The following is a 19,889-nucleotide window of genomic DNA, read 5'->3' on the forward strand; positions in this document are numbered from 1 at the left end:
GCGCCCAATACATCGATGTGCTTAAGTGCTTTACAGATATATTATTACCCCAGTCATCGGATTCAGGCTTACCCGCACACAATGTATGCACATTCTCCATTCCCGGGGAGCATTCCGGCTAGTCGCCATTTTACAAGCGCACACTTGTTCATCCGACCACATGAACTTTCGCATCCTACCGGGTACCCATTTAACACCTGGGTAGAGAGTGGCAAATGTAGATCAATGTCTTGCCAAAGGACAGTAGTGCCGCAGCAGGACTCGAACCCCATACCTTGTGGTCTGCAGACGGGTGACAACACCTCTACTAATTCATAGACTGGCTTGGGTTGAACATGATTCAGATGCCCCACAAAGACCATACAACTGAGATGGTCTTAGTAAGACTAAGATATTGCACTATTCAAAACATTATGTTAAAACTCTAAAGGAACTAGCAAAGTAGAAATTGCACTATCATTACAATGAACTGACATGCAACCCATTCCCAACAATGACAGATGGAACATGTTTAAGGTAAGGTGCAACAAACACACCCACAGTGAGCTGATGTCAAGGCCTCTTATATGCGGTTTATATTCATACTTTGGTTGCGCTCTTGCCATATTTCAAAATGCTCCTAGTTATGAGAACTGCTAGAAATTAATTGTTTTGGGGGAAATGGAATCCATGTACTTATTTGTTGCCCTCAATTCAATATTTGGTGAATTTGTTGCCACTGACCCATTTCTATCCGAAAATTTTAGACATAATCACAAAAAATTGGGTCCACAGTGATATAAGATGAATCTTCAACTTCCAAAAACTAAGGATTGTGAAAATGAAACATCACTATTGGGTTGTACATTGGAATGTACATGTTCAATGAAATTATCATAGATCTTTCAAATTGTATAAATGCAGTTATTCAGTGACATTATGGAATGGCAAAATTTAAAGTGACTCAGTAACATTGTTGAAAAAATTGTTTAATTTTTGTATGAAATGTCACTTATTACATTTCTTCTACTGTACTAACCCTCTAACATGCACAAAATCCTGAAAAAAATTCTCAACCACAAAGATATTTATGGTTTTCTTTGAAGGCATCACTGTGCGACACCCTCTACAGTAAAATCTCCCAACCATTTTCTATGAAAATAAGACATAAGACAGGCTTTTTTAAATCTTTCAACACTTAAATGTCTGGAATGGTAGAGTCAATTCAATGCTTTGTGGCGATTTACATTCACCTAAAGTGTAAAAATTGTAATAATAAAGTTGGGAGAATTAAGGAATTGATCAGATAAGCTTTTCCTAGTTTTTATTTTTTATAATGGTTTGTTTTCACTCAAACTTTCAGATTCTCTTTAATTGTACATCAAGCATTGAAGTCACTACCTTAGCACCATTTTCTCTCATCTGAACAATGTTACCAAGTCCCTTAAATGATGCCATCTGGGACAATGTAAATGGTGCCATAACCCTCATGATGAATCTAGCTAATAGGTATCAGCTGATACTGGGGTAGTCAGACTCCTCAGACCTTGGCTCAAGCCAAAGGGCCTGAATTTCCTGGTTTTAAGGCCAGGAAGAAGTGCTAAAACTGCTTCAGTCTTGGGCCAGACTAGGGTGCCTGACCTTCTAAGGTTTCAGGGAATGTTGGAATGCCTGAACCATTTATGTTGGAGGCCCTGATGATGTGCATGAACTTCCTTCATCACGGGCCTGACCTCAAAAGAATGAACTAGTCAGGACTTGGGCCTCATTGAAGTACCAGAACTTCTTCAGTCTTTGACCAGGTAGGGCCGTCTGATACTCTTGGTTCTTAGGCCAGTCCAGTGACCTTTTCACCCCAGCTCTTTTGTCAGTGTGTAGTGCGGTTGTGTGTCTACAGTAGGAGCTGCAGGATCTTCAAGACTTGACAGAGCAACTTGTTCCAGACCTCATCGTAATGTTACGTTAAGAATAAAATCTGCAGAAGTTAAAAGAACAGGAGGGAAAGGTATAAACAAATTGACATTGACATGGTTGAAATAGTCCAAGAATATATTTCATTGATTTAAAAGGAGAGTTGGAAAAGAACAGCCATCTCATCTAATCCCTTTTTTCTACACATAGCCTGCCTACCATCCATCTGATGGAATTTTGTCTTATTTGTCACTTTATCCATTCCCCATCTGTCACTACCAATTTATTCGGTCTAATTTCTAATAAGTCAAATGCTCATTTAGACTGTCTTTCTATTGAGCCTATTTTTAAAAATTGCTTCTAATATGGTGAAAGGGTACTCTCCAACAGGGTATCAGACCTAATAGGTAATAGTTGAAATGATTACTAGACCATTCAATCAACTAACCCAAATGATAATTACACAAAATTGACATACCGGTAATGTAAAATTAATAATCAGATCTCAAGGATAATAGGTGGCTTGGGTGTAGTTAAAATATTAATCAAGTAATGAAGAAAGCGGAATAACAAATGACTGTTGATAATGATCATGAAATGGCTTCTAAAAAATCTTGCAATATTAAGACTAGCTTTTTAAAATTTTATTCTTTTTTCCACTTTTCGTCTTCTTCATAAAAAATGCCATATGAGTAATAGGAAAGAGTCACATTATGCAGAGAATGTTATGATACTTGATCATGTGATCAATCATCATGTTCTACTGTTTGATTAGGACGGCTTCTAAAAATCCTCTGTAGATAAGAAAAGGTAACTTGGTTGAGTAGATCATGGTCACATATCTGTCCCTCTTTTTTCTTCACCATTAATTAAACATATCTTCTTTAATGAATGTCTAAAAAGAGAAATTTGTCTTCCTTTAACAATAAGTATAATCATGTTATACCTACATGTATGTTGGTATGTAGGTTGTACGACACTTGCTCCTGCGACAATCATTCTGCGGTTATTTCCGAACTCTAATCATGAACCACAACCTAGACCTTACCCTCACCCTATCCCTAAACCTAACCTAAAACCAAATTGCAATCCTAATGCTGATCTTATAATTTTGACACAAAGACCAGTAGGGCCCCGTCTTATAAATAGTTGTGATTGATCCACATCAATCACGAGTCCTCTTATCAATAACAAATTTGCACTACCCTATCTCTTATGTACATAGTTGCGATTGATATCAATCGAAAAATATGTTGTGATTAATATCAACTCTTCATAAGAAGGGGACCGGAGCAACTGTCGCTGGAGCAAATGTCAGATCGCTAGCTTCAGTTATAGAGTGGTGAAGTGTGACGTCATCAAAAATCTATTTTTGGAATTTCTCAATTTTTTCTTTATTTTCCGAAAGAGCGTAACAAATAATGTCCAAATGTCGAAAACCAATTGAATATTTTAAGTATTGGCCGGGATATGACCATCTGAACAGTACTGCATCTGAATTTTCTATAGGAATTCAGTGTTATATTGCTCTTGCTCGTAATGTTATGAACCAGAGCAAAATAAACACTGAGTTCCTATAGGAAATCTATTTATTCAGATGGTCATATCCCAGCCAATACTTAACATATTCAATTGGTTTTTGATATTTTGACATTATTTTTGATGCTCTTTCAGAAAATGAAGAAACAATTGAGAAATTCCAAAAATAGATTTGTACATGTATGATGTCACAGCTTCAGTAGTCTATGTGGTAGTACACTCTTACATACCATTCTGTAAAGGCCATCAAGCTTGGACTGGATATTTGAACCAATAGCCTTCAGATTTCTATGGTCATTCTCTGCCTTTTGCATTGTTTCCTGTGGAAGATTAATAACAGCAAGAAAAGAGAAATAATGATTAAAGGATCATTTAACAATGTTAAATCTGAGATGCATGGCCCTATGTGTTATCAGTGTCTGTCATATGATGAAATATTGAAGCCCTAAAAAAAGGCGCTTCAAAATGATCATGAAGTGTCTCAAAAAAGTAAAAAAATTTGAGTGACCGGTTTTACAATGCTCATTTTCCCCAATAGACTGTAGTGTTATAAAAACCGTTTGGCAAACAAAAAATGAATTTCGATTTCCAATCATAAATATCTTGACAATCAGACAGGCGATCGACTTGTGAAAGTCATGGGATTCCTGACTGACATAAAGGCTTGTAACTATCATTGCAGCATGAGCTAAATCCAGGATTTTGTTTCAGAATCTGAGACAAAGTTACCTGATCCCTTTAAACCCGGTGATCAAGGTGATAAATCACCATAAAATATTTTTTTGTTCAGTAGGTCTTAGTTGGGCAAAATGATATACTTGTTTAAAAAGCATTTTCATGTATTATAATCATCATAATCGTTAACTATTCATACAGGGTTCTTGGGTAGGAGAAGACAAAAAATTAGAGACAAAATGATATGAAGTTATGATGTAAAAAATCTCCAAGAGGCAATATTGTCCTGTCACAATAGAGAATATAAACATCTTTTTTTTGTTTAATTAAAAAACGCAGAAAAAACCAAAACAAAATGTAAACACCTACGTAATAATACATGATGCGCAGAGGAGGGTGGGGGTGTTAAGTGTAGAATAGAATAAATAGACTTGTGATTAACAATATCATTCTCCGGTAATTGCTTCCTGCTGACTAATTATTGTTCATTTTTATATTTCTTTATGACATGTATTTCACGCCTCTTATTTTTCGCCATCTGATGACTGATGACTGATGACAGTCAAACAAATGTATGGCCTTTTAAGTTTCAGGCATTGGGAAGCTTGTAACAGAAATCAGGACCCAGTACAACTTTTTCCTGAGTGTTTCAGTTTCATTTTCAGTTTCAGTAATTTTGACAAGAAATCAGATATACAATTCAACATTCAATTAAAGTTGTGAAATAGAAAGTATACATAAAATTAAATATCCAGTATGATGGGGTTTTTTTAATTTAAAAGAAAATAAACCTGTGGAATTGGAGGGATCCACTGTATTGGGAGTCATTCTATACAAGGCCCCCTTCGCAATATTCACCATTTGAAGGATCAAGATTAAAATGGGGGTGGGGGGGGGGGGGGGTCGATTTATATGTATACCTGACTCCTGTGTTAGTGTTGAGCCTTGTAATCAATCACCGCGGCACAAGACTCACAAAATCACAGAAACATAAGTTTGAAAGTTGATTACAAAAAAGAGAAATATGTAGTCTAGGATTGCTACTTCCCCCTTTCAAAATACAGTGATTCATGGGGTCAGTGTGTCAATCTAAATAAGCAATAATTGCCACGAGAGAAATATTGCTTCATCAAAGTATACAGGATGGGTGGGAAAATGCTATCTTCATCGGATTCATGGCTCATTGGTTGATTTATTCATTCATAAAGAATTGCTCTTTAACTGCTGCTTTTTATCTCTCTTTATCTCTAACAACCCTCCCATTGATACATGTACATGTACTCTCTCTCTCTCTCTCTCTCTCTCCCTCCCACACTCTCTATTTTTTCTCTCTTTCTCTCTCTTTTCAATATTATTTTGCCTTCTAACATATTTTTTTTCATCTAATATCTTTCATCTCTGTCTTTCCCTCTTTTCTATCTATCTCTCTCTCTCTCTCTTTCTTTTTCTCTAACATTCAATTTCTTTTGTCAAGTTTTAAATAAATTTTCCCTACATTTCCCACTTGTATAATATTTTATAGTAGTTAGCCAACCCTTCCCCATCTGTCATCTATTTCACTTCCTCTATGAACTGAATTATTAATCTTTTCTCCTAAGACGACCTATTTGGAGTGTGTTTATGATATTATACAAATAATGCACTGTTGCGAGAGTGTTAGGGCAGGGCTAGTGCACATAGGTGATAATGCACGCGCCCGTAGGGCAAGTACATTATCGATATCGCACTGACGAACCTGAGTGCACTGGAACTGCCCCATCACACGAGCCAAACAGTGCATTATTTGTTTTATAAGACGGGTCGGCAATACATTCTTACAATATAGTCTAGATCTACAGTATAGATAGATATTAGATCTAGATCTAAGTTAGATCTAACTAGATCTAGGCCTAGAATATTCTAACGTTAGATCTAGATAATTAGGCTACTCTACAAAAATAAAAGATTGATTTACGCGTAAGCGATATCGGCAGGTATCAAGTATGTGTTATCAACTTTTTATGGGAGATGTTTTGCATGGTGGGAAAAATAAATGCATGCCCACATGATGTCAATTGACCAATAGGATTGCTTAGATTCTAGAACCTGTGATAAAAAAATTATCATCTCCATGTTTTATTCCCTCAAAAATATGAGGCAAGAAATGGACTTCCACATGTTCTCTATGTTCAGTTTCTTTCAGAGGGTGTACAGTGTGCGTATTGTATATAAAGGCCTGTTGGTTATAAAAATGAAGTCCATTCTCTGTGATTGATAACGCCCACCATTGGATGCATAGCCACAGAGTGTGAAATTCCCCATAAGAAGCCATGACTGTGTCATTACAACAGATACTATTTACTGCCATGCAACTACCGTAATTAACATTGTATAAACAGCCCTCGTGTATTAGCCCACCCCTCTTTTTCGCCATAAAAAAAAAAAAAAAAAATAGAACCTTGTGGTACGCCGTGTAATAGAAGAAAAATTGGAGGAATTATTATTATAAACTACATATTGAAATCTATCAGAAAGATTACTTTCAAACCAAGATGACAGACAAATTTGAGTGTTGTTCTAATTTCCGAGTGGTCAGTCAACACACCGATTACTGAGCTGGGAGACATTGCCAGGCATAGCGCCAGGTGGAGGGGGCATTAATCGAAACTTTAATTTTTTTTTTTTTTTTTTTTGGTGTACTGTGTATAAACCGCACCCCCGACTTTGAATCTTTTTCGGCGGCAAAAAGGTGCGGTTAATACACCGTTAATTACGGTATTCTACAAAGTGATACACAAAAACAGGATAGTTTAGTGCTTTAGCTCTGGTAGCTAAACAAAGACCTCTGAAATCTCCATGTAATTATAAGAAATATTTTTTTAAAGCTCCCCTGGATTAAAAAAAAAAAATTTCTACACTGATTTGGGACAAATTACATTTCATTAAAAAACATTATCCAGTTTTGTTTTCAAATGGGTTCATTTGTCTAGAAAGCAATTAGGCTACATAATGAGAAAATGTTATAGAGAGAGAGAGAGAGAGAGAGAGAGAGGGGAGAGGAAGAGAGAGAGGGGAGAGGAAGAGAGAGAGGGGGAGAGGAAGAGAGAGAGAGAGAGAGAGAGAGAGAGGAGAGGAAGAGAGAGAGGGGGAGAGGAAGAGAGAGAGAGAGAGAGAGAGAGGGGGGGGGAGGGAGTGGTGACAGTGCCTTTGAAAAAAAAAAGAGGGGAAAGAAAGACACAGACAGAAGTAGACATAGAGGGACAGAGAAAGAGAGACATTCATGTACACAGACAGACTGAGAAATTACAAAATAAATCAATAAGAGACAGAGTGACACATGCAGAGAAAGAGAGTAAATGAATAGTTTAATTCCAAAAGGAGCTTAATCACCTTTTGATGAAAGTTGAGATTGATATCAGAACATTGTTCACTTAAGTACTCGTCTTTCAACAAATGTATTTACCTAAATTCTGGGGGCAATTATGGAACAATGCACCTTCTAATATCACTTTTGCTTAGATGCCTGTACAAAATCTGGTTAACAAATTCTTTTTTCTCTGAAGTTACACAAATTTATTTAGCTCCTTTTGGAATTAACTTATTCAAATATAGAAAAATAGGACAGATTGAGAAAGTCAGAAAGAGACGGATAGAGGGTAATATCACCCACCCACCTGTAAGATTTTGCACTTCCTCCGCAATGTCATCTGTTCATGAATACTGATTGCATGGTGACGTCTCAGCTCCCTCAGCTCCAATTCTCTCTCTGCAAAAACACAATCATGGGAGAAATCTCTAAATCCATATCTAATTATCCGAACCACATGATGAAAGAAGACTTTTTATAACTATCACAGAAATGCTGAACCTTACTTTTATCACTGATTAGTGAAGGTTTGTCTAACCTATTGTTTGTGAAGTAGTTATAAAGTGAGACCTGCAAGACTCATATCAGTCTTGCAGTTGGTGAGGGGGGGGGGAGGGGGGCTCCATTTCTCCCACAAAACAGCTTTGTTATGTTGCATCATCTTTTTGGCATGTGGCAAACTTGGGGCTTGAAAAATGCTGAAGTTTTCACAATGTAACATATTAAAGTTAATTTTGTGGAAAATACAATTACTGTTATAAACTACTGAAATAGTGGCATTTGATAGGCTGAGAGCAGATTTGTCGTATAAATTAAGCATTTGTTAAAGGGCAAGTCTACTCCAAAAATAACTTACTTTCAAAAGAAGCAGAATAATCAGACAAACAATCAAAAACAGTTTGAGCAAAATCGGATAACTAATAAGAAAGTTATGATTTTTTAATCACATGGAAAACTTTGAAAATCACATGACAAATTGGCAACTCACTCATAAGTCTGTGACATCATTGCCTCACTATCCACTAATTGTTTTCTTTATATTGACAATATAAATCAAGTTTTGGGGGATAAAAAGGGAAATTAATGGGATAAAAATATATAAAGCAATTAATAATATAGTGAATATAGTGAGGCAATGACGTCACAAACTGATAACCGAATTGGCAATTTGTGTAGTGATTTTCTAAGTTCCATAGTTTTCATACTTTTTAAAAAAAATCATAATTTCCTCATTATTTATCCGATTTTACTCAATTTTTTGTTGCTCTGTTTCTCTTGTTTTTCTGCATCTATTGAAAGCAAATTATTTTTGGAGTGGACTTTGCCTTTAAAGACAACAAGTTTTATGAAACAGAGCCCTGCATACCTCAGTGTGTGGCATATTTTGGCATACTGCAAGGACTTTGGTTCCATATTTCATACTTCATAAATCACTTTATAACAAACATATAGTATTATCATTACTATCTGTAAAGTTCAAAGCCTGTCTGCACTAGTTTGGCCAGGGGGATTAGACCTCCCTGCAAGGTCACTGACAGGTGGTTATCTCATCAAATCAGCTCTCATTAAACATAAGAAAAGGGGCTTATGGGGGACCAACAGGCACTGATTAGGCATTGTTTGCTATATAGAGGGCATAAGTAGTTCAGTCCCGCTTTAAATATAAAAACATGAAACCTACCAAAATGCAGGTCCATGAACGTCGACCTGAATCCCTCCGTGTGTGGCATGCCTTCTCTAAAGCATTCGCATGATCTACAATCATCTGATGTGGATGCTATGTCAGGTTGAGTCACGCCCTCTTCCAGTTCTTTCAAGCCTAGAGTCTCTTGGTCCATTTCACCTGCGAGGAGATGGTCAATATTGCTGTCTTCAATATTATGTTCTTTCCAAAACACATGCTGTGTTGTAGGCAGAAAACCTTAATTTGTAATCTTATATCAATATTCGTCTTCAAACACATTTATTCTAAAAGTCCTTGCAGAAGTCAGTGTTAAAAAGCCCCACTATCCTACTTGTAGCTATTGGCTCCCTCTATATAGAAAACTTCCCCAATCGGTGCCTGTTGGTCCCCCATGATCCTCTTTTTCTTATGTTAGTTGAGAGCTGAGTTAATGAGATAGCCACCTGTCAGTGACCTCACTGTGTGGTCTAATCCCTTCTGGCCCAGTAGTATTGACGGTCTTTGAATTACAACCTCTTTCACTTCATTATACAATTGAAGTGAATTTTTGCCATCAAATGTTTTGGCTCCAAACACTTCAGAAAGCTTTAATGCATAATGATTAAGGATGACTTTGAATATCTCTGAATTGTCAGTACCAGAGCATTAGATCACTTTTGAAGTGAGAAGAATATACTTACATATTTTTGCAGCCAGAGCAGTCATATGTTGTTTGCCCAATACATGTTGTGACATGTTATGAGTGCTGTGAAAATACATGTCACACACTTTGCATTGTAGATAGTTGCAACCCTAAACAACAGAAAAACAGAATGAAAGAAGGAAAGGTAATTTTAATCACTTTAATTTATTATAACATTCAATACAATCCAATTTTAGTAAAATAAGCATTTTTTCCGCATATAACAGTCTGGATTGTTCCGGATTAGCATTCAATATTTAAGAGAAGTAAAGAAAGAATGCACACAAAAATTATTAAAAAATGAAAACATGAGAATTGAAAAAAACATGTACGGTTTCACCACAATTTGCATATATCACAGTAATCAACAAAAAGTAGTGATTGTCAAGCGGAATTGTTTAACATATTTTCAAAGGTGTGAGCAAAGTTTAGTAGCAATTAGTAGCTCTACAGATGTCGGCCGAGATCTGTATAAAATGTCATCATGCCAACCCCCCCTCTCCCTCCTTCCCTAGCTATTTGGACCTCTCAAAAAGGCTGAGTTGTTTGACATGTTGAACCCTTACTTATAGTCATCAATACAAATTATATCATTGAATATTTTCTACTCACAAAATAGCTTGGAATTACCGTATAATATGTTGGTAAAGAATAGTTTACTGAAAAAGTGTGTTAAAGCCTGTCTGCACTAGTTTGGCCAGGGAGGATTAGACCTCCATGCAAGGTCACTGACAGGTGGTTATTTCATCCAATCAGCTCTCAATTAACATAAGAAAAAGAGGATCATGGGGACCAATGGTCACCAATTATGCATTGTTTGTTATATAGAGGGCGCAAGTAGCCATTAGTAGTGCAGTGGGGCTTTAAAGTGATTTGATACTTACCAGAATATCATTCTTGCTCATGTTTACTATCTGCTCACTCATGGCTTCTTCACTTCCTGCGCATAAAGACAAAGACAAAGTACTTAGTGAATATATTAATATCAACCCATTGACAATAATGCAATAATAGTTTAAATTTAAACAGCACCTTATACCTCTATGCTGTCTCTAACCTGCTGCTGCTACTGATGATGATGATGGTAATAAGGCTGATGAGGGTGTTAACAACAATGTTTACGGGTGGAGATTAAGTTAAAGGTAATACAAAGTTTTGGTATTGGGTTATAAATTTGGTTTGAACGAACATATTAGAAGCATATGTAATCCTACAATATTCAGTGATCGTTGTCGTGGTTGAAATCGAGCCTAAAGTTATGAAATTGTAAATAATAAACTCTTTATGTTGTAAAGCTCCTTCTCAAGACTGATACTACAATCGACCGATTTGCTATTCCCGTTTGGAAATTATATATCAGAACTGCATATTCTGAGATTTTCACGGTCGCAGCTTGAAAGATTCAAAATTTACCGGGAGCGCTGGTAAATTTTTATTATTCAAATTTATCAAAAGCAGAAGGGTTTTAGGGGCTAAATTTTCTAGTGCCTATAATACATCTACAGGGGCATCAAAATATATCAACATTTTATAGAATTACTATCCATCCAATTTTCAAAATCTCCTAAAACTTTTCATTCCCTTTAACACTGACAATGGTTATGACATAATAAAATGAAAATGGGAAACCAAAACATTGGATTGAAAACAATAATCACAACTACAAGAGTACAAACTAAAGAATTACCACAAAAATTCCTGACAGCATTTTCCGTCTGCTTCTTGAGGAAGGCCTGACAGCTGGAAGACTCTTGGTATTCTTTGATCTCCTTGATGTACCTCTCCTTATCCTTCTTCTCCATGTCCAGGTATCTCTTCTTGACGTCTGGTGGAAGACCGGTCCACATCTTACCCAGGAGAGACGACACCTTGCGGCCAACCACCTCAGGATGACTCTCACGGTACCCTTCTCGCTGCTCCGCAAGAAACATGGCATACCTGCAGTTTGGCAGAGTGTGTAAGAGGTTGATATTTTTGCTCGTTAGATAGTCAACATTATATTTGAGTTAATTGCATCTTGTATTCCTCTTTCCCTTCCCTTTTTTCCATTTCCCCTTTGCCTCTGTCTCTTTCTGTCTTTCTCTTTTCTCTCTCCTCTTTCCCTCCATCTTTCCCCTCCTCTCTCTCTCTTTATTAAAAAATAAAATGTCCTCTTCTGCCTATATGTATCTATTTATTTATCTATCTATCCATCTATCCGTCCATTCATCAATCTAGCTCTTACTTTTTGTCCTCTCTAATAACCTTTACTCTCATAATACCTGCCCAAAACTCTTTCTCATAGCTTTTTTTGCAATTATTCATATGAACTTCTACTAATAGAGCCTTGGTTGTGCAAGTATAGCTTCCATTCCAGGCTTTTCCCTTACGGCTCATTCAGATATGAAAATGCAAAACTGCTGCGTTTTTGTATGACGTAAATTGTTACACACTACACATTTCTGTATCTTATAACACAGAGCTCAGTGAATACACGCCAATACTTTGTTGCGTGCACTTGCCATTCATTTACAAATAAAAAACTGTGCCATATCAGAACAAGCCTTTACATACCGTTAGGTGCTACAAAGTTACCAGTTAAAGGTACTATGTCCCATTTGCAGCCAACATCAAATTCTGTAGAACTTTGCAGGGATTATGAACATGTCACGTCTGTGAAATTTAAACGTTAGCAGTGTCCTAATATTCAAATTATGCAAGGAAACCTGTTTAATTTTCTAGACTCCACTGTCAGACACTATTGAGTGACTGACTGACTTCTTATTTTTTCTTAGGTAATAACATACATAAGATGAGCTGTAAAGGGTACATGAGCATTTGTCTACATCACTAACCCATTCAGCACAAAACGTACGACCATTCGGTACAAGGGTCTGAAAATCAGACTATTACTTTAGTGATTGCAATCACTAAAGTCGATTCGACAACTAATGGTCGTTATTTTTCCACTTAAAGACATTTCAAGCCCTTTCGTTTTGAGGGAGGTTTTAAATTAGTATTATCTTTCAAATGCCGGTTGAATTTAACATTTTAATTTTTTTGACTTGCAAATGGGACATAGTACCTTTAACTAATCATCTCTTTCACTCTATGGAATTGAATTCTACTTACGCAGAAGACGGTGGCCTGGGAGCTTTAGCCATCTCAAGAATATCTTTCTTCCTCTTCTTCCCCTTAGGCCAGCCTCCTTTGCCTTTCTTCTTCTGTTACAGATCAGACACAAAGGATATCATTATGAGTCATGAGATATATTGAGACATGAAAAGGATTATTTAAAAACAAAACTAGAATTAACAAAACTTCAATGAGATTAATTCCCATTAAAATTGTTTTCAATGTTTGAAAAGTTATATTGCATACCACAAAATAATCACTGTTGTAGGCTGAATCGTGCCCTACACATTTCAGATATGTTTGTAGAAGCTAAAATTTTCAATTTTGTATGCATCACAAAATATTCACAGATACCGGTATCTATGATTTCAAGAAATCTCAAAAATTGTGTACAAAAGAGTAAACATTCATGTGTTGAATGATTTTAGTTTTAATGGTAAGCAACTCTAGCATATTATCAGAAAGGCATACATGCTACAAGAATTACATAACATATATTGAGCAGGTATGAAGTGACCTTAAATCTTTACTTAAAGAGGGGTATTGCAGCCTGCAAGTTGGGCACCTCTATGAAATGCCTCAAGACCTGAATAAGGTGTCAAATATTCCCACTCCTACACTCATAGTCCAGTCACATTACATATGCGGAAGGGGGATAACGGTGTACTGCTCAGTGCAGATGATGTTTAATGGGGTACTTTACTAATAACAATGCTGCTTAAAGCGACTTGGTAACATAATTTGGATGAGAGAAAATGGTGCTAAGGTAGTGACTTCATTGCTAGATGTACAATTAAAGATAATCTGAAAGTTTGAGTGAAAACAGACCATTATTAATGAACAACATTGGTAAAAACTGATCTGATCGATTCTGAAATTCTCCCAACTATATCATTACAATTTAATTACATTTTAAGTGAATGTAAATCGTCACAAAGCAATGAATTGGCTCTATATTCCTTTCCAGACATTTAAGTGTTGACAACTTTTTAAAGGCCTATCATATGCTTTATTTTCATGGAAAAACCGTTGGGAAAATTCAAAAATGGTTAGGAGTATTTACTGTTCGAGGGTGTGACACAGTGATGCCTTCAAAGAAAACCATGAATATGTTTATGGTTTGAGAACTTTTTCACGATTTTTTTACATATTAGAGGGTTATAAGGAATATAATAAGTAACATTTCATACAAAAATTACACATATGTTTCATCAACCTTCAACAATGTTGCTGAGTCACTTTAATATTGTCAAAGACACTTTCTTTGATGCAGCAGATAAATGACGACAGAAATCAAAACAATCCTGGCAAAGTGAATGAAGAACATACCTCGGTTGCTACTAAAGGTGATTTCTCTGTTGCCAATGACTGAGAACCAGCAGAGGAAGTTGCTGATGCCATGTTAACAGTCACCGGTTCTACTTGTTCATCGCTGGTTGCTAGGGCAACATCCTCAGCTTGCGTCATGGCAACCAGGTTTTCCCCATCTTGGGTACAGACGACATATCCTTGGCGGATAACAAGCTGACCTGCGTGATGAATATTATCAGATGCACAACCGTTATATTGACAAAAAAACACATGTATTAATGTATAACATGTATGAAACTTTGTCATATTTTTGGATATTCACAGGTGCAGGCTCTCGTAATGAGGCAATTATAAACTTTCCGAAATAAGATTTTGTCTAATCTATACACTTGAAGTCTTTCTTCACACTCATCATCATTATATTTCAAAAAGTAAACAACTGTATAGGTCATAACAGAACGTCATGAGGTTTGCAAGCATTTAATGTCCTATTGCTTTGTCACAATTATTCAGATGACTATAACTCTCTGCCTTCACCCCCCCCCCCCCCCCAAGAAATACACCAATTAGGTAGAGAAAACCTGAAGTCAAACTAGTTTTCCTACAACCAGCTATTGAACCGATCTATGTTTAACTTGTTTGCAAAGGGCAATCAAAGAGACTTAGAAGCAAGCTTTTCAAACTAGAGATAAAAAACAAACAGGGTGTCCAAATACGGGGTGTCTATTAAACGATATGGAAAAAAAGGACCCAAAACTATATAAAACTATATATTGCTTAGGGGAACATTGGGAAAAATGAACAATAAGGGATAGAGCAACGTCGATCTGGTGCTGCTCAGTGGCTACCGGGCTCATGATCAATTGGGCAAAAAGAAGTTCCATTTTCGGTTTAACGTAATAAAATTTGGAGTGGACTTTAAGAGATTTTTATTATTATTATTATTATGGATCCGACATACATACCAGTACTGGAAAATTCAACGCTTGGAACTCCTGCAACATTAATAAGGTTGACAGAGTCAGCGCTGCTTTCCAGCTCCCCCACATTGCTGCTGGCCTGTTCAACAGTCTGTACAAGCCTGGCTAGCTCATGGGTTGGGATCTGACACGTGACAGGGATCTGCCGCCCCGCCCCTTCGTTGGATTCCACCTCCACCCCTTCTACGCCTCCCACCATCATCTGGGAGTCGGGCTCCAGGAGAGAGGAAGATGTGACCGCATCGTTAACATCCGCCTGCAGAGTGTCGCCGATGCTTATCGCTTCTCCATGATCATCTCCTACAAAGACAAGCACAGCAACAACAACAACAACAAAATTAGTACAAGGTATGCAACGTTTATAAGGAGAAACTTGACCAGAAATACAATCTTACACACATTCTGTAGGGTGAATAGTCTTACAAATCCTGAGACAAGGGTGCCAAGACAGGGTCTGAAATTAGGCGAACCTGATAACTTGTACATGTTTGTACAAATAATTTTAGAGAGATATGAATAGGTCTATCATTACCTGGTCCTAGTTCTGCATTGCCAACTAAACTTGTTGTGTTGGTACTCGTTGTAAACACCACATTGGTCCTGCTTGTCATAGCAGACAGAGTATTGTCTGGAACCTGCAGGATTCCCATTCCTAATGGAGACTGATCACTCAGACTACTAGTCCTTCCAACCTCCTTCTCACTGAGCGCCCCAAGGGACCCCGCAACCAAGTTGATACCAATGGAGAGTCCATCCCCATCCTCTTGAATCTCCCTGTTCATGGATTCACCAATGATGACAGCCTGCCCTGAAGACAGCGAAGCCAGGACCCTTTGCTGACTGAGGGTGTCTGGCAAGGTCTGGAAGATGTTGGTGACGGCTCGTAACGACTCTGGACTGATGACCGTGCCGGTGAGCAGTCCCCCTGGGCCACTGGATATTCGTCGGAGGTTGGAGCTGATGTCCGACAGGGTGACATGACCAATACTGCTAGATTGAGCCACTATGGTTTGAGGGGAGTCGGTGGCGATTGGGTGGTGAGCATTTGAAAACGAAGCTACCAATCTGGAATTAGAAAGAAGAACAAAAAAGCTTGAAAGTATTTATGATCAATACTTTAAAAGCTGTTCTCTCTGCACCTTGGATTGAAAAAAAATACGAACAAATATCACATATAATAGATAGGTTTGTTTTCAAATGCTAACCAGATTATTGGGAGAGAAATTTTGTTTTGTTAACAAACTCTAAATAAGAGAAATACCACCTTTTCAACTATTGGAGCAATTTCAAATGAAAAACATACTGGTAATCCTGTATTAAAAAATAAAAAGCTAAACTTTTCTCTTCAACAAATGTCTTCATCGCAATACACAGCAAGCACAATATTTCAATAACTATTAGTTGAACTGTTAAATTTTAATTCAAATATTCTAGGGAAAGTCCAGGGTACCTTTTCCCCATGTACATTACCAACATTATCAAAGTCTTTGTATAACTTTACATAATAAATATTAATGATAATAAGAGGCATTTCTATAGTGCCACCTATCTAGAAATTCTATTCCGAGGCGCATTTATTATTTCACCGGCCTTAGCCTAGCTGCCATTTATACAGTGCTCCAGCATTTCAAGGAATTAATTCCTGCCGGGTACCCATTTACCTCACCTGTGTCGAGTGTGGAAAATGTGGCAAATGAAGACTAATGCTTGCCAAAGGACATTAGTGTCTTTCAAAGTTTCAAGCTGACAGCCCTCTAGAGCTTGGATCAGATCAAATAACATGGAAAATGCTTTCTTCATTCGTGTTCGTATATGACAGAAAATTTGATTAAACAAATTCGCTTTCACTGGCTGCCTGCCGTAGCAACAAACGGAATTGACAAAAGACTTAACTCTGTTTCGTTGACGATCAGACGTAGACGAAAGACTTCATGCATGGCTGATTGTCAAAGAAACAGAGTTAAGTCTTTTGTCAATTCTACTTGTTGCTACGGCAGGCAGCAAGTGAAAACAAACTTTTAAAATCAAATTATGGAAATGCAAGCATCACTTTTTAAAAAACAGAACTTTGTTATTCCTTGCTCATTTTTCCTGATTGAGGTGTCATATGAAAGGGCAGAAACTGAACTTTCTAGAAATGTGAATTTTTCTTCGAAATTCAGATACTGCCTGCCAAATGACTTTTTGGTATTTTTTGGTTTCCTTCCTTCAAATTACTTTTAATCACTCATGCATGAATTATGCATCATATGAGTTGCATCAAATGAAAGAGGAGGATCTAAGCTTTACAAATATGTGTCATTTATTGATAATAATTGTGATTAAGTTATGATAAAACATCGATAATTCTCGGTTTAGTTTTTTCTGGGTCGCACTGAGCTGTGATTGTACAATGAAGGGCACCAGCGCGGCAGCGCGCTAGCAATGCACAAGAAGGTGGTCGGTCGTCGCTGCGCTCAGGCTCAGCTCGTGCGTAACTTACCCGGTAGTGTCGATTACTCCGTCAGGGACAGAAACTGTTACATTTCCCATCAAAGAAGACGTTCCGGAGCTTCCAAATTTGCCAACATGATGTTCTGCATCACTGGTAAATGAATCTAAAGAAAACTGATGCTCACCAACACCGGTTAAGTCATGACTTTCCATTCTGAAAAAGATTTACGTCCTTCCTCAAACTCAAAAGTAGCAAGGCCCATGAAAATAAAAATGCTGTAGCTGGTATTACATAGTTGAAGTTTTCGACTGGTGCCAAACAAACAATATTTACGGAAATGTATGGTCTCTTCAAACAAACAAATAATTAATATGAATAGATTGTAGTTATTGCAACATTATCAAATATAAACTTTTCGGTCTGTATTCTTCTAAAAATAAAATAAAAACCTTAGGTTATTTATTTGTACAAACCTTAGGCCTTTGATTAAAATCGCTCTAAACAAAGGGATTCATTCTGAATTCATTTGTTTCCATCCGTTAAGCTACGGATGTCTTTTTAACTGCACATATAGCTCATATTGTAGACCTTTTATTGAGACACCACATATACACCTGCACAACACCTACAATCAGTACGAGAATACACCCGACGGTGAGCTGTACTTATAGCGAAGAAGAAGAAGATTTGTTTTAGACCCGCGAGTCCCCCGGGGTCACATGTTGACTAAATTCACTAAAGCTATTAAAGCGCTAAGGGGAAACAAACAGTGGACTAAAATAGCCTAATAATAATATAAGCTAGTAGTAAATCAAAATAGATCTCATAATTAAAAGTAATATAGAAGTTCTAGGCCTACTTAGACATCCGACCTGCCACTGGTGCCTAGGTGCAATATTCCCCCCCCCCCCCCCCGGGCCCCCCTTAACCGGCAAACTAGTTTTATATCCTTTTCCATGCAGAAGAAGAAGAAAAAAGGGGAAAAGGGAAGGAAAATTCTACAAAATCTACCGTATATTTTAGCTAGGATAGTGATTTTTTATTTACAACATTTAAAGCAATACTACCATTAGTACCATGCACATCTCGCATGTGGCCATTAATTTGTAAAATTCCTGGTTGGTACGGTCACGGCATTTCGGAGTTCAATTTATGACCGGTACGAACCCCCGCCTGCATTTGGCATATTTTTATATTATAAAATATACAAGATGGTCTTTAAACTTCTATATAAGCTAGTTCAGGCTCACCGAGTCGCCCTCAATAATATTAATAATAATAATATTATTGCTTATATAGCGCTTAATACGTCGGGAATGTCCGAGTTTCTAGGCGCTTTACATTTTTACATCATTATTACATTATTACCCCCGGTCATCGGATTCATCGGTGAGATAAAGCAGGTCTGTCAATTTTATTTAAAGCCCCGCTGTACTACTTATATAGCATTACTTGCTCCCTCTATATAGAAACAATGCCTAATCGGTGACCATTGGTCTCCCATGATCCTCTTTTTATTATGCTAATTGAGGGCTGAGTTGATGAGATAGTCACCTGTCAGTGACCACCCTGACTGGAGTCCCTCCTAGCCAAACTAGTATTACAGATGGCCTTTAAGGAAAAAACAGCTGCATAGTAAGTGCGCATTCACCGTCATCATGAAAATACTATGCCCATTATTTCTTCATAAAATTTCTTTCTTCCAAAAAACTGTGAGATGGTCACATTTTGATACCCTATTATTTTGTGACACTTACAGGTTACTAATTGGCTTGGGGGTACAGGGGAGGAGCCCCCAGAAGCTCAGGGGTTTTAGGCAATAAATTACGGTCAGATGAACATCCAGGGGGCAGACGGCCAGATGAGCATATTTTGATAACTTTGTCTTAATTTTCGAAAAATGTTTCTTTGTCCGATGAAAAGTCACAGTTGGTAGGGGAAAAAATTGCCAGCCGACCGACATTAAAAGATCTAACCGACTTCAAACTTCTGCATTGATATAGTACAAGAGGATGGCGAGCAAGAATACCGACACAGCGGACCCGACACAGCAACATAATTATCTATGCGTATCTTTTTTGTTCCCTCGACGCCTGGCGACTCCACCCAACATCCCCCTCTCTCTCTTACTCCCACCCCTCTTCTATCAGGCTCTTACCCCCCCCCCTCTCTCTCTCTTACTCCCACCCCTCTTCTCGCAGGCTCTTACCCCCTCTCTCTCTCTCTTCTCTTTT

General features: G+C 37.4%; 1 protein-coding gene across 2 annotated transcripts; it reads right to left on the reverse strand.

Moving 5' to 3' along the window:
* Nucleotides 1-1,327: 1,327 nt before the first annotated feature.
* On the reverse strand, nt 1,328-17,950 carry LOC577135. 2 transcript variants are annotated; one of them, XM_011663811.2, is made up of 12 exons: nt 17,704-17,950; nt 15,754-16,286; nt 15,207-15,521; nt 14,260-14,459; nt 12,928-13,019; nt 11,504-11,754; nt 10,701-10,756; nt 9,815-9,926; nt 9,132-9,293; nt 7,758-7,849; nt 3,660-3,749; nt 1,328-1,954 (listed from the first exon to the last, which is right to left on the reverse strand). In XM_011663811.2, exons 1-12 carry the CDS (start codon nt 17,865-17,867, stop codon nt 1,937-1,939), a joined length of 2,085 nt encoding a protein of 694 aa, XP_011662113.2. In that variant the 5' UTR covers nt 17,868-17,950; the 3' UTR covers nt 1,328-1,936. The 2 variants fall into 2 exon arrangements, with proteins under 2 accessions (XP_011662113.2, XP_030841431.1); XM_030985571.1 differs by lacking the exons at nt 1,328-1,954; nt 3,660-3,749; nt 9,132-9,293.
* Between the last annotated feature and the right edge of the window lie 1,939 nt (nt 17,951-19,889).

Source organism: Strongylocentrotus purpuratus, unplaced genomic scaffold (genome assembly GCF_000002235.5).
Source record: "Strongylocentrotus purpuratus isolate Spur 01 unplaced genomic scaffold, Spur_5.0 spur5_scaffold_15, whole genome shotgun sequence".
NCBI lineage: Eukaryota > Metazoa > Echinodermata > Echinoidea > Camarodonta > Strongylocentrotidae > Strongylocentrotus > Strongylocentrotus purpuratus.

What these genes read in the sequence shown, in the direction of transcription:
- LOC577135 (XM_011663811.2), bottom strand. Translation starts at nt 17,867, where the DNA reads ATGGAAAGTCATGACTTAACCGGTGTTGGTGAGCATCAGTTTTCTTTA. An exon ending in GGAGTAATCGACACTACCGG is followed by an intron (nt 16,287 to 17,703) that starts GTAAGTTACGCA and finishes TTCTAATTCCAG; the next exon opens with ATTGGTAGCTTCGTTTTCAA. An exon ending in GTTCATGGACCTGCATTTTG is followed by an intron (nt 7,850 to 9,131) that starts GTAGGTTTCATG and finishes GTGTTTTTGCAG; the next exon opens with AGAGAGAATTGGAGCTGAGG.